This window comes from Cupressus sempervirens, chromosome 6 (genome assembly GCF_028749045.1).
Source record: "Cupressus sempervirens isolate cs-2001-9-10 chromosome 6, ASM2874904v1, whole genome shotgun sequence".
Taxonomy (NCBI): domain Eukaryota; kingdom Viridiplantae; phylum Streptophyta; class Pinopsida; order Cupressales; family Cupressaceae; genus Cupressus; species Cupressus sempervirens.
Window position 1 is genome coordinate 526,515,307 of NC_143123.1, and position 14,296 is coordinate 526,529,602.

The window sequence follows — 14,296 nt, forward strand, 5'->3', positions numbered from 1 at the left end:
AAAATTTTGCACTTGTGTTTGAACTGTCTGACAATGAATGATAAAATGCCAGAAATAGGTTGACAAAAGGCAATGATAAAAAATAAATGATGCCTCTGTCAAGACCTAAAAAAAGAGAAAGAATCTTGCATGAAAAGACAAGAAAATGTTACCTCTGGCGCCTCTGTCAAGAGCTAAAAAAAGAAAAAGAATCTTGCACAACAACCATCCTTTTGCCATTTAAGATTGCCCGGATAGGGGCAAGCTTTAACTTCACACCAAAATCTCTAATCTTTTGTGATGGCTCAATAAAGGTTCGCCCAACATAATGTGACCTAATGAGGCCCTGATGAAAAAGGCACATTGGCCCGTGTTGCATAGCCAAGTGCAGCCACAACACCTGAGTCTAGTACAACAATCATAACATCACAAACAATAGGTGCCTCATCTACCAAGATCTGTCCCTTCCATGAATGCCAAAGCCGAAGGAGGAGAGGAGCAGGAGGAGGACCCGAATGCAATCTAACATCCTCTTTGTAAAAAAAATCTTTCACCCTGCATTACTTATTACCATACACATAGTTGTATCCCCTGAGTTCAGATCTGTTAGGGCATCCAAAAAACCCTGTGGTGCCTCTACAGGCGACTATCATGGCTATAAGGGCCGCAGCCATAAGTTCGGTTCTAGTGCCCTTCACTTCCTTTGTTAAAAGGTATGTTGCCCAAGCAACATTGGCTGAGAATATAGGAGCAGTGAAAACACAAACAATTTCCACTGAAAGAGGTATGTTCAAAGAATTGAATATCCACCACATGTTTCTAGCTGTCAATGTTAGACCAGGATAAACTGTTCCACCAATGACACGACCCAGAGGGTACCAGGTTCGATCATCAAACCAGTTACAAAAGTCATAGACTCCATTTTTTGTAAGGTACTGTGTAACTTTGTAATTGAAGGATCAAATTCAAGAATGACGCTTTCATACTTGATAATAGAGAATAGGTGGATGGAAAAGGCTAGGATAGCAACCAAAATGAGGATTGAAAGATAGAACAGAGCTGAATGCATCTCTGGCTTTCGATGTCAAAATTGATGGTGCAGTTACAGAGGCCGCCATGATTACTATCAACAATTTATTCACAAACTATACGCTAGTCTAATCCGTGCCATTTATATCGACAATCTACGTTTTCTCGCTTTCTATATTTTAATGGATTTTTAAGGATAGAGAGGGTTCACAATTGCAAGAAAAGCACAGAAATTGGGGTTTCCTCCCTAGTATATCGTGAATAGATAAAAACCCATAAAACTGTTAAAAAATATGAAATGAGATCTTGGGCTTAATCCCCAGAAGACCTGAATTGGAAATGAGTAAGACGGAGATGAGATTGTTGATTTTTCTCGCTGCGCACTGAGCAAACAATGAATGTGTGAGAGTTTGCACCCATTGATGAGACCGCTGATATCCAAATGGTATAGTACATCAAGCCCATTTAAATGCTTTTATCAATACATGCCGTCATACATACTATTATATTTGTATCATTATTGGGGCAAATTTATAGGGGATTTCAATGGGATTCTATTGTCACATCAAGGGAATGATATTTTGGGGATTTCAGAACAGAAGGCTTCTGCCATCCTTACAATTTGGGAAGACTTTGCTCTCTTACCATACCGACTTGTAGATAGGAATGATGAAATGAGTGTCGTAACATGGAAGAAAGGTCTGGCGGGGAATCGAGTATGAATTGACATGTCGCCTCTCTAGAATGTATTAGGGCCTTTTTAAGTTTTAACCCAGTCAACGATTCTCTCTAAGCTCAAAATGTACAGAGATTCTTGAGATTTTTTGGGTGTCGAATGGATGAGAATTGTTGTCAAGTAGAGTGAGTGTGATTAGATCTTGGAGGGAAAAAAAATGGTTTTTATTGGAGTGGGCATGATAAATCCATCGGTTAAGGTTAAGGAAGGGAAGTGCAATGAACCCAGAGGATCCTTTGAGGAACCTTTCATTCGACTACTTGAACCTTCTCATAAATGGATAGGTTTTACAGCGATGTAACTTTCACTATGGAGGGCAGGGATGTTCATGCCCAAAAATGCATTCTGGCTGCCCGCAGTCCCTTCTTTCGGATGATCTTTTGCAACAATGAGGAGGCCATTAATGAGCAAGTTCTTGTATAGTGGACAGGCCTCAATAACTCCATAGAAACATGAAGCAAGGTCAAGGTGCAGCAAGAGAGGGTGCTGGCATACCCACTGTCCTTCTACCTTTGACCTTGCCCTTGATACTCTCACTACTGTCCATTTCTTTGGCGTCAACCAACTCTCTATCATCACACAGAAGCAGCTAGGGAGAATGGTGGAGAAATCATTGATAGAAGATTTTACCAGGGTTTTGTTGGCAGCAAGAAAGCAAGATCTACAGTACCTGTGGAACACATGTTCACACCTGGTGGCAAAGTCTGGATTACCCTCCGAGGTGCTCAGAAAGTATCTTCCTGCAAATGTGACAACCAAAATAGAGGAAATAAGGCTAAAATATTCTAGTTATGAAAGGCCATTTGGTCATGCACTTGCACCCAATGAAGCTAGCAACAACTCAATGGAGATGGAGATGGAGATGGAGGATCAGAGGATGAGATGGATGCAAAGAGCTCTAGACTCTTTAGACATTGAGCTGGTGAGGCTCATGGTGAGGATAGAGAGGGTTTACGAGCCGCAAGAAATGAATAGAAAGGGTTTGATTTTCCAATGCTCCTTCGCCTCAGATTTCTCTCACTTGAGTGTGAATTCCTGACCTCATAAGTAAATGCATGCTTTCCCTCCATTCGGGCTGTAACATGGGAAAAGATGGGGATGTACATACAAGAGAAGTGGATTAATCTGACAAGTCTGTGACAAAGAACAATGATATACATAGCAACACAGACTCAATTGACACAAATGATGAATTTAAAACAGCTTCAGAGAAATTCAGATCACAATCCCTAACAAAGACTCTAACTACTACAAGAGAAAAAGCTTGCAAGGATTTGGAGGACTGTACTCCTAACATAGATAGTGACACAGCTGAATTAATTTCTTTTCGGTTATGAATATGGATGCTATGGAAATCCTACCACTCAGGTTGCAGGTATGTCCATGTTTTGGATAGCGTGCCACAAAAAAAAGAGTAAAAAATTTGATATCTAGATAGGAAAACCCTCTGGTGGCAAGCCTTCCAAAGGGGGTTAGATGAAAGCTAATAGTAACCATAAGATTAGAGCAAATAGAAGTTAATCGGGTTTGGCGGTAGACCAGCCAAATCCAAAAAAAATTATTTTCTTCCAACTTAAGAAGATTAAAAAGGAAATTAGTGAAATCTCTCTCAAGAGTCTCCTTCAAATCATACCTTCATGCAAACACTCAAAAACAAAGATTAAACTGCTTTGATACCATGTTAGAAATGGAAAAAGAAATCTATAAATAAGCAATACCAGGAAAGAATCTAAGTGAGTAAATGCATGAAAAGATATTACCATAAAATAGGAGAGAGAAAGCTTCAAGATCCAACACCATGAGACAAGATATTTGGAAAGGGGAAAGCAAAGAAAACCCCTTGTGACATTATGAATGAGGCATGAAAAGCCTAAGAAGAAAGAGAGAAAGAGCAAGAGAGCAATTGCTCATACAATAATTGAGAAGAGGAAGAAACCTCATTGAGAAATGAGAGAAGAGGGTCATCTCTTAAATAGAGATGAGAGAGGGGAGTTAGAATGTAACTCCCATGTCTATGAATGCCACCATTCATACGTGTGTGAGGCCAAGTGTGAGATTCCTCTTAAGGAGGAATACTCTAAATTACAAATTACAATATATATTTGTCCTCACATATTCCACTAGAGGACAAAATAAGATGTAGTGGAAAAAGGACAAAAAATAAATATATTAGGATACCTTGGCTTCTATCCTAATATATTATAGTAATAAGAAAGGAGGTCTAACCTTGGTTTATAAACACACCAAGGAAAGATTACAACTTCTAACAACTTTGCCTAAGAATCTCCTTTAATAGTTTGCACTAAAATTGCTCTAGTGGCTTAAGGAATACTAATATCAAAGATAATTTTGAAATCATGGTGAAAATGAAGATTTGATCTTTACCTTTTATTAGATTTATGAATTTAGGGCTTTATTTGACGCTTTGTACTTGGGTAGGTAAAAGATAATCAGTCTGTTCTTGAAGCTCAGTTGAGTCAGTGACTCATTTGAGTATACCCATGCTCAATTAGGTCTAAGAGGAAACTTAGTTTGGTCTAACATCTCGGTTAGAACTAAGGAGTGACTCAGTTAGAACTAACAACTCAGTCTTGTTTGAGTCTTTCAAATGTCCAAGTGCATCTGATATGTTGGTCTAGACTATCTTGCTTGGCAAACTGGAACTAGTCTAGAATATAAATTTTATCATAGCTCTAGTAGTCTCCTTTCATATTTATGTACAAATTATTGAATCACGCAATCCATTTTCTTGGGTGTCAATGACCTCACTAATTTTACTTGAATTCTCTAGAGGCTTCCTTAACAATTGTTGCTTCATTTGACTTTTGATTGTATTAGCATTTTATTTCTTTTCATCTTCAATATTATCTCTATTCATGTAATTCTTTTCTAGATGACCAAGTTCTTAGCATACATAGCATCTTTTGGTAAGATCTCTTTTTCTGAGGTGAGTCTTCATCTAGTTTGGTCCAATGTACCCAAACTTTCCACATAAATAATATCTACACCAAGTGTTGTAATCTTGACTAAAGATAGCTTTAACAAGTTAGTCAATAGGATTCTAATTCTTGGTTCTATATTCTAGAGATATATGACCCTAATTTTTGCATGAGAAACATTTTCCTTCAAATTTAGTCTTCTCTATGTATTCACTTTCTCTATGTCCATGCTTGTTACAACTGTAACATTTTCCATTAAACTTTTACTTTTCATTGCTCCAACACTTGTTTGAAATATGCCATATTTTTCCACAATGGTTGGATGTAGGTCTTTTATTGTTTTGAGCTCCTTGTTGTGATGACTCTGCTTTTTAATTATATCCCAATCCTACATTACCTTTCTATCTTTTCTAGGATATCTTAGCTAACTAATCCATGCTTTCTTATGAATTCATCATTCTTTCATTGGTTTCTTTTTCTTCTCTAATATCATTCACAAGCCTTTCATTTTCTGTCCTCATATGGATGACTTCTTCATTTGAATTGTTTAACTAATTTACCAAGTCTACCTAATGTAGTGAGAACTAGTGGATTTCATTGGCTTTTTCTTTTCAATTTTATGACTGCACAATATTCTGAATGAGTAGATCTCTTATTCTCTTTTCAATTTTATAACTTCTTCTTGAAGAATAAGGTTCCTTCCAAATAGATCTTCTATAGCTACATTTCCTTCATCAAAAGTTCTTTCTTTGAAATTGTCTTCAATTATTTCTTCTATGTAGAGACTGTCATTCATCTATGCTACTAGTTCATTTCTTCATCTTAGGGATTTAGAGAGTTGATCCTTCAATTTCTTGATTTGTTTAATGGCTACTGTTAGGATTGGCTTTAGACAAAAATAATATTTACATGCAAATATAACCAATACTAGAAAATAGTAGATCACATAAAAGAGAACACAAGAGACCAAGATTTAACATGGTTCACCCAATCCCTAGGCTACATCCACCAAACAAAAAGTCCAATATTATTATGATTCAGCGATTACAACTTGATTACAATCTGTAGCTCAATACTGCCACAAGAACCAATTTTTGCATCACACACTATGAAAATCCCTAATCCTAAGCCTTTTTATACAAGCTTTTTGCCACTTACAAAATTAGGGCTAAAATAATAGAAAAATAGTAGCTAACACCTTTAAAAATATAAGGTCATTTTTAGCTTTGAGGGTGCTATTCCCAAAATTTCCTGTGGGGCATTGCCCCTTGACCCCACTTTGTACTACGATAGGGAGTGCACCAAGTCTAATTAGGCTCCACATCACAACAATCTCCTACTTGGAGACTAAATGGACTCCATAATAATAACCTCCAACTTGGAGACTAATCATAGAACTGCTAAACTTGTAGCTTCCACTAGAATATCAAACCACCCTAGATTCTATTATTCTTTTATGTTGTTTAGTTGAGATGACCAAAGCTGAAGAGGAATTCAAATTCTTCCTTATCACTACCTTTGTAAACATATCTGCTAGATTGTCACTTGTATGTATCTTCTCCAACTTTAACTGTCCATCATCCAAAACTAACTAAATGAAATGGTACCACAACTATATGTGTTTTGTCTTTGAATGAAAAGCTAAACTTTTTGCAAGATGGACAACACTCTATCTATTTGTAAATAAGTAATTATCCTTCTGAGGGTGTCCCAATTCTTCCAAGAAGAACTAAAGCCATAACATCTCCTTAGCTACCTTTATAGCAACAACATACTCTACCTCTATAGTGGATAAAACATTAACAATCTATAACCTAGAAACCCAACTTAGGGCTAGCCCACCAACAATAAATACATAACCTATAGTGCTTTGCCTAGTATCAATATCCTCTGCATAATATGAGTCAATATAGCACTATAAATTAGTAGTAGAGCCCCCAAAGTGTAAACACTTACTAGATGTACCTCTCAAATATTTGAGAATCCATTTAACTACATTCCAATGCTCAATCCCTAGATGTCTCATATACCTGCTAACAACTCCCACCACATGTGAAATATCTGGCCTTGTACATACCATAGCATACATCAAGCTTCATACAACTGAAGCATAAGGCATCTTGGAAATATTATCCTTCTCTTCTTATGTCTTGGGACAAATCTCCTTAGTCAACTTCAAATGACTAGGTAAAGGTGTGCTGACAACTTTAACATTCTCCATAGAGAAATTTTGTAACACCTCCACTTGTTAAGGTTAACCTCAAACTTAAATAATAGTTACATACAAATATAACCAATACCAAAAAATAGTATATCACATAAAAGAGAACACAAGACACCAAGATTTAATGTGGATCACCCAATCCTTGGGATACATCCACTAAAAAACAAGTCTAATAGTATTATGATCCAGTGATTACAACCTGATTACAATTTGTAATCCCTTATAGCTCAATACTACTGCAAGAACCAATTTTTGCATCACACACTATGAAAATCCCTAACCCTAAGCCTTTTTATACAAGATTTTTTCCACTTACCAAATTAAGGCTAGAATAATAGAAAAATAGTATCTAACACCTTTTACATTATAAGCTCATTTTTGGCTTTAGGGTTGTTGTCCCCAAAAACCCCCATGGGGGTGTTGCCCCTCAAACACACCTTGTACATTGATAGGGAGCATACATGGCAAACTTCCCCTTGAACCCATCTTGGTAGTATTGCCACCAACCCCCTATAGAAATAATATGGGGAGAAAACAACACCGAATAATCCTTCAAGTCTAATTGGGCTCCACATCACAACAGCTACATGTTGATCCATTTTTTTATTCTCAATGGATTTTCCTATCTTGTATACCTCCATTGTGTTTGATCTTTTCTCTCAAGTTGCTAAACTTTCTAATATGAGAACTTAGCTTTAATACCAATTTTTAGAATTGTAATGTAAGCTAGGTGACTAGGGGTGGGGGGGCAAATCAGGAACTAGTTTGACAACTTCAATCACTCAAAAAACTTCATTATATTGTCTAATCTACTTGTATGGATGGAACCTTAAAAAAGTAAAGTAACAACACCATAAAAAAATATTTGGTCACCCAAAAATCCTCTAATTAGAAGGTAAAACTAGGGTGGGATGACACCGATAATACTTCACTATTATAGTAATAAAGTTGGCATGTTAAGGCTTACAAATGATCACTTCTAGTGATCTTACCCTAATAGGAGTAATAAGGATTATTAGGTCCACCTGGTTAAAGGATTTGGGATTGATGAACCTATTAGGATGAATTAGTGTATTGATCTCTAAAATGCAACTTTGATTACTAACAAAGATTCTTTGAAGTAAACTATTCACCTAACTATGATAGATGAGTCTCTTCCTTTCCTTGTGATTCTTGTAGCCTTCTAGATAGTCTACCCTTCCATATTCACTAATGCTCAAATGATGATACAATGAATACACTTCATTACATATTTGGATAAACAAAATACCTTATACTAATATTCATCCAAATGAATTCTTTCATAGGTCAGCTACATCATGAATATTTCCAAAAACAATCAACAAGTTGGTTGATTTTTGTAACTCAGGTTAATGTATTACTTAGGTAATACTGGAAACACTCAATCACCATTATGTCCTTGGCTAGCTCTAGCACTTGGTAAATGCTAGGTGTTTGGTTCACACTGATCACTTAGTAGATGCTTTTGACTTAGCTTGTACTATTTTTCCATCTTGATTATTACCTTAGAACAAATTTCTCTACCAAAATGGTTCACATTGGAGCTTGGTTGATGCTATAGCTTGGTGTGAACTATCAACTCTATTTCCACTACAACTTGGTTGGCACTGTGACTTTCTACAAGGTTAACTTTTTTTTTTGGATCCTTTGTGATCTTAGTTAACACTGCGTACCAGTAACTCAGTTACAAATCTCTTTCCATTATGACTAAATTTTTTGATACTAACTGATAATATATCTTAACATGTGATCGACATAGAAAACATATCTTGAGAAGATAAGATAGGGCCAACACTAAGATACAAGGTAGACTTAAGGAATTAAATATTCCTTGTCATTTCTATAGTTTGTGCTTCATTTTCAATGTTCTCTAGATCTTTAGCAAGATCCTCACATTCCTTCCTAGCCCTCTCTAGCTTAATGTCAATTTTTGACATAGTAGGAACATATTTAGGGAATATTGTAGGTTCATTTATGTGAATACTAGTTTTTCTTTGCTTGCCTTCATCTACAACCTTAATTGTAGGGTTGGAGACTCACAATAACCTTGGCCTTCTCAATGGGCTCATACTAATGGATCTAACTAATGAATGGCCCTTCCTTATAGAGTTAAGATTATCATGTAAAGTTCATTTAGATCTTAAATTCCCTATATAACCCAAAAAAATTGCATGTAAAGATATGGGTTTTTCTTCTAGTCTCTTGCTTTTCTCTTTCAACAAATATATTCTTTAAAGCAAGTTATCTTTGTCCATGAGGGAATTCATGGTTACCATTTCCTTTTCCTTCTCGAAGTGCTTTATCTTGGCATCTTCTTCAATAGATTTTCTCCTAAGGGTTCCTATCTCAACACATAAGTAACTAGTGTTTATTGTAGTTGCCTCAAATCCATTATTTTCATTAATATCTATAAGGTTTCTTTCAATGAATAGAATATGCCCTTGTTGTGACAGCTGTGTATTTGCTAAAATTTAAGGTTGAATCATATTTCCTGAGGCATTTAGCATAGATGTGATGCATCTTATGGACAAGATACCTTTATCTTGGTATATTCCCTCTTCTTGTAAATGAGTGTTGAAAAATCCTTCTAGAAACCTAGTATTCTCAGATTTAGAACTCAATGAGGAAAATCCCTTTTCCTCTATAGTTTGGGGCTTCAAGTTGTTCCTTGTATTATTTCTAGCTTTCCAATTCTAAACATGGTGAGGCTTCTCTTTCTTCTTATGCCATTTTTGTATGTTTCTCAGAGGTAACTCTATTTTTAGTGGGACATCAAGATGTAGCCTTGTGTAGGGCCTTTTATTCTTTATTCTATCAACAAATAATAAATTGATAAATGTAAACTTAAATACCAATTTAAGAAACCTTGATCAAGTCACCACCCATGTTCTATAATAAGCTAAACCAATTAGATTAGAGTGTGTATTCTAGTCCCATGAAGAATGTGAAGACTTAACTAGCCCACTTATTACATAAAAGAATGCATACTATTCCAAGAAATATACCTAAGACATCAACCAAGCATTTGTTTCAACTTTATGACACAAGCAAGGACACTAATATGACATATGTAGTATATGCTAAGATATAGCCTATATATCATATCCCTAGTAGAGTCACCATTTTGTTGTCTCCTGATTTGATAAGGTTTGAAATGCCTTTTTGGAAAGTGGGAAATACCTCAGAGTTAGATACAAATCATGATAAGTATATCCATTCAAGCCAAAAGGGCCATTTGAGAAGAAAATAATGTCTTCTCCCCTTTGAATTCTGTAAGAATAAAGTGAGTATACATAGGATTAATCAATATTTTCTCTCTTTATAACTTTTGGACAATAATCTTCATTAAAATAGAAGGTGACCTTTGAATCTTCTAAGTTATAGGCAACCAAAGGGGCATATGATAGCCAATCTTTCCTCCCTAGTATTTCCTAGTCAAGTATAGGTCAAATATTTAAGATCTACAAGATAACATAAACTATAAAAGTTTTGATTAAAATATTTTGTTATTGTGTACCCTTTTATGCCCATCCAAAGTTCAACATAACTAGTGGTTTATACATTGGGTTCCAATTTACAAATATGACTCCATATCCTATGAGATATTCCCTTATCTTATAAGTTAAATCAATATACAATTCAAATCTCATACTTATCATAATATTTTTGTAAAGCCTTATGATCTTCTCACACAATATCAAGAAATTACTTAACTCATTAGATTAATAGCAAGATACAATTTGAGATATAATTTAGAATGAATCACAACTAAAAATTCACATAAACTTGATGCCAAATTCAAGAGATCAAAGAAAAAAAAACAAAGAGACAAGATCCATATAGTATAACTCTATTGATTCTTCAATCTGTATTAATTTTTCTTGTAACTTGTAAATATGTGTTTAGATCTATAATTTAGAAGACAAAAAGACTTAGAAAACTACTATATTATTTCTTGTGTTTTATTGAAAACATAAAATTCAACACATAGAGATATGGACCAACTTAGAATAATGTTACTCTTCTTAGTTCAAAATTTAGACCCCCTTTTTAGTCTTGGGAACTTGTTTATATGTATGAGTTAAAAAAAGCTTTAGAATAGAAAGGGAAAAGATGCATGTCTCAAAAATATTGGATACAAGAGTTTTTTACATGAAAGATAAAATTTCAACATCCATTAGTTTGTAAATGGGAAAGAAAAGAGAAAAGATAGTTAGGAAAATGACACCTAGTGGCCCTATTTTCAAGATTGGTTTCTTATTCATCATGTAGGCATATCCATAGTGGGTGAGCTGCAAAAGTAAGATATCTTATTTAAATAGCTATCTTCCCTCTTTGGCATTTTCTATTTCTTTCTAGTATGTTGTCTAACTATCTTTGACTATTGGAGATGCAACATCTTCAGGTTTATCCAAATCTTGAGCATCAATCACCACATGTAGATTATCTTCTTCAGAACTTTATTTTTTTAATCCACACATTGTAAATAGTATCATTAGGCCAATTACAATCAGCGATCTCCTTTTTCTTTTTAGTTATATCCCTTCATCTCAAAACTATTTTATTTCATGAATGAAGGAATTAAAAAATATCTTTTCTCTCATAATCTCCTCCATAGTTGTTGTGAATAAAAAATTGTCCTCATTCTTCATTATGTCATTCATTCTAATATGTAGTATTAAACTTGATTCTCTTCCCATTCTCCATGATTTTTTATGCTATTTTTATCTTTTATGATCAAAGGGAAATATCAAAACCTTTATTTTCATACTTTAAAATATAGATAATTTCCCTTATCTACAATAACTCCCTTTGATATCAAATTACAATAGGTTTTGCACTTTATTATGTGTTTTTTCAAGTAACTCCTCATCTAGAGATCTATCCTTGGTTATTTCATAAATCCCAATTTACTCTTGTTCCTTACTAATGCATTTATCTAGGATTTGCCTCAATACATTTTTATTCTTATTAAAATAAATCCTATTATCCATGAGCTTTGATACCCAATAGTGGAGAGATATAGTGCCAACAACATATGCTAGATGTAATATTATGTCTTACACTTTCTCCTCATACCTTTGTACTACCTCTATTTGTACAACTATAATCTTAGCTTTCTCATCCTCAATTTCTCCATTGAACTATTCTTTAGAATGTAGAGGAGTCTAACACAACCCAAATATGGGACCAATAGGAGGTGGTGGAGTTGGTGATGATGCAATCATTCGCTAGAAGATTATCCCACACCCACTTGTCTCACCCATTGTTTTTCATATATAGCCCAATGTTTTTGAAATCATACTAATATTTCTTCTTTGTTCATCATATGCTTCTAAAACCATCTCATATCTAATATTTAATTCATCAAATTTCCTTTTGTCCTTTTTAAAAGTGGCAAATACAAATTTTATAGCCTCTTTGTTCAGAAGGGTGACCTCAACATTTGAAGTTTCCTCTACTCTTCTTACAATTAGGCTTCCCAATTGATCAGTATCAAAAGATTCATGTTGCCTAGATTTATTTATCTTTTGCAAAGACCATATGACCAATGCAACATAATCATTACTATAATTTACTCTTTTGGATGCTAACCTAACATCTTCCTTAGTTTTAAAATTGGTATTTGTTTCTTTCCTAATTGCATAAAAAATTATGGCATTTGCAATATCCCATTCAAGAAGCATCATCACTCTTCCTTCATGTAGAGTGATTTTGCTAAAATCTTTCATCATTTCCTCTTTATGCTCATCCTTTATGAAATATTTATTTCTACTAAATTTCTCTACCTACCTTCTCCTACATCTAGCCTCAAAATTGGATATGCTTGATCTCCATGCAAAATGAATAAAAATACTTGATTTGACAAAATTGTCATCTAATAATAATTTATTTTTGGCTTTATCAACCACAGGGTCTAATTCCTTCCTCTAAAAATCTTTTGTAACGAGGTCCATGACTAGCATTGGGGGCTCTTCTAGTATATCCTCTTCCAACTTAGCTATAGTAACAATGATGTCACCTTGATTACCCAATTGCATTAATTGCTCAACAATTCCTTGTTCATTTTCTAAGTGCATTAGGGATTGGGTGGATGAATATACTTTGTTTCTTGATGAAATACCATTTTCCACTCTTTATTTCTTTAACATAGAATCCATATATGGACTTGCTGATAACAAGAAGGAGCATTTTTTACATGGGGTGATGAGGGCTTACCCTCTACTCCTTTACCTCTCTTGGAAATATCTTCCTTTTTTCTCACAACAATATAACCAACTTTCTTCTAAAGAGTATATTGTCCAAGATTTACATTAAGGAAAAGTGAAAACCTTTGCATTACTTCTCTTACTTTGTCAAGATATGCATTAATCAATGTAACTCTTTTCTCTTTTAAAACTTCAATGCTTTCAATCAAATGTGTCATTAAATTATGCAACTTGTCACTCCATATATTCACACCCTTCAAAGGATCATAGTCATTATGAAAAGCATTTAAAAAATCTAAGGTAATTTTGTAAACCTCCACTTTTCCTTCTTAACCTCTTTTTCTTTCAAGGAAAAGCATTCTTGATTATGTCCTTAGGGTAGTAGAATTGGTGCACATGCTTCTTAGCTTTGGTTCTTTTATAAAACATTTCACAAAACCCCTTTGAGTCATAAAACCTGGCATGAGACACAACCATCTTTTAGGGGTCTAAGAATTTATTGAGATGTATCCATCCTTTCTTTGTGATTAAGAATTTGTTTTCAATAGTGAAGGAAGGAAAAATTATACATCTTGATCTATTTTCTAGCTCTTTTTCCTCCAATCCCCAATTTTCAATAGAACCTCGACAACACCAACTTTAAGGGGAACTTGATAAGAAAATAAATGAGGAGTCCCTTTAAAACTAGACACTTTGAAAGCTATATAAATTGGGTAAGGAATAACATCTCCCCAACTATGGTCAACCTTAAAATTAGTAGCAAATTCTTTTGGTCTAATTAATTCCAAAAATGTCTTGGGAATCCTACGGTTATCAAGAGATAACAATTTTCTCATCTTAGAGGCAAAATATGTATCAACTCTTACAAAACTAGTGTCATCCCTATCCCATGAAATATATGTATTCCATAGTTGGACAAGGAACATCTCTCCATTTTATTCCCTTGTCAACTTCATTTCTTTCTCAAAGTAAGAATCTCCCTTAAACATGAACATGTACATGAGCATGGAATACCTTTCATATATTCATTTTTTGACCTATCTAATTTCTCAAAAAGATCATCACATACATTTGTACCCTAGTAGTTTATTTTTTCCCATGAAATCCCTTTTGGATGACATTTTCTAGGGTTTATAATAACACTTCACCCATAAGTAAT

At 34.4% G+C, this 14,296-nt stretch overlaps 1 protein-coding gene and 1 pseudogene across 1 annotated transcript; one reads left to right on the forward strand and one right to left on the reverse strand.

The window, feature by feature from the left end:
* Positions 1-539: 539 nt before the first annotated feature.
* LOC149553337 (dolichyl-diphosphooligosaccharide--protein glycosyltransferase subunit STT3A-like) lies at positions 540-1,097 on the reverse strand. The gene is made up of 2 exons (XM_089790319.1): positions 1,010-1,097; positions 540-922 (listed from the first exon to the last, which is right to left on the reverse strand). Exons 1-2 carry the CDS (start codon positions 1,095-1,097, stop codon positions 540-542), a joined length of 471 nt encoding a protein of 156 aa, XP_089646445.1.
* A 681-nt stretch (positions 1,098-1,778) lies between these two features.
* LOC149553338 (BTB/POZ domain and ankyrin repeat-containing protein BOP pseudogene) overlaps positions 1,779-14,296 on the forward strand; it is a 92,952-nt pseudogene continuing 80,434 nt past the window's right edge.

What these genes read in the sequence shown, in the direction of transcription:
- LOC149553337 (XM_089790319.1), bottom strand. Translation starts at nt 1,097, where the DNA reads ATGGCGGCCTCTGTAACTGCACCATCAATTTTGACATCGAAAGCCAGA. An exon ending in ATCTTTCAATCCTCATTTTG is followed by an intron (nt 923 to 1,009) that starts GTTGCTATCCTA and finishes TCAATTACAAAG; the next exon opens with TTACACAGTACCTTACAAAA.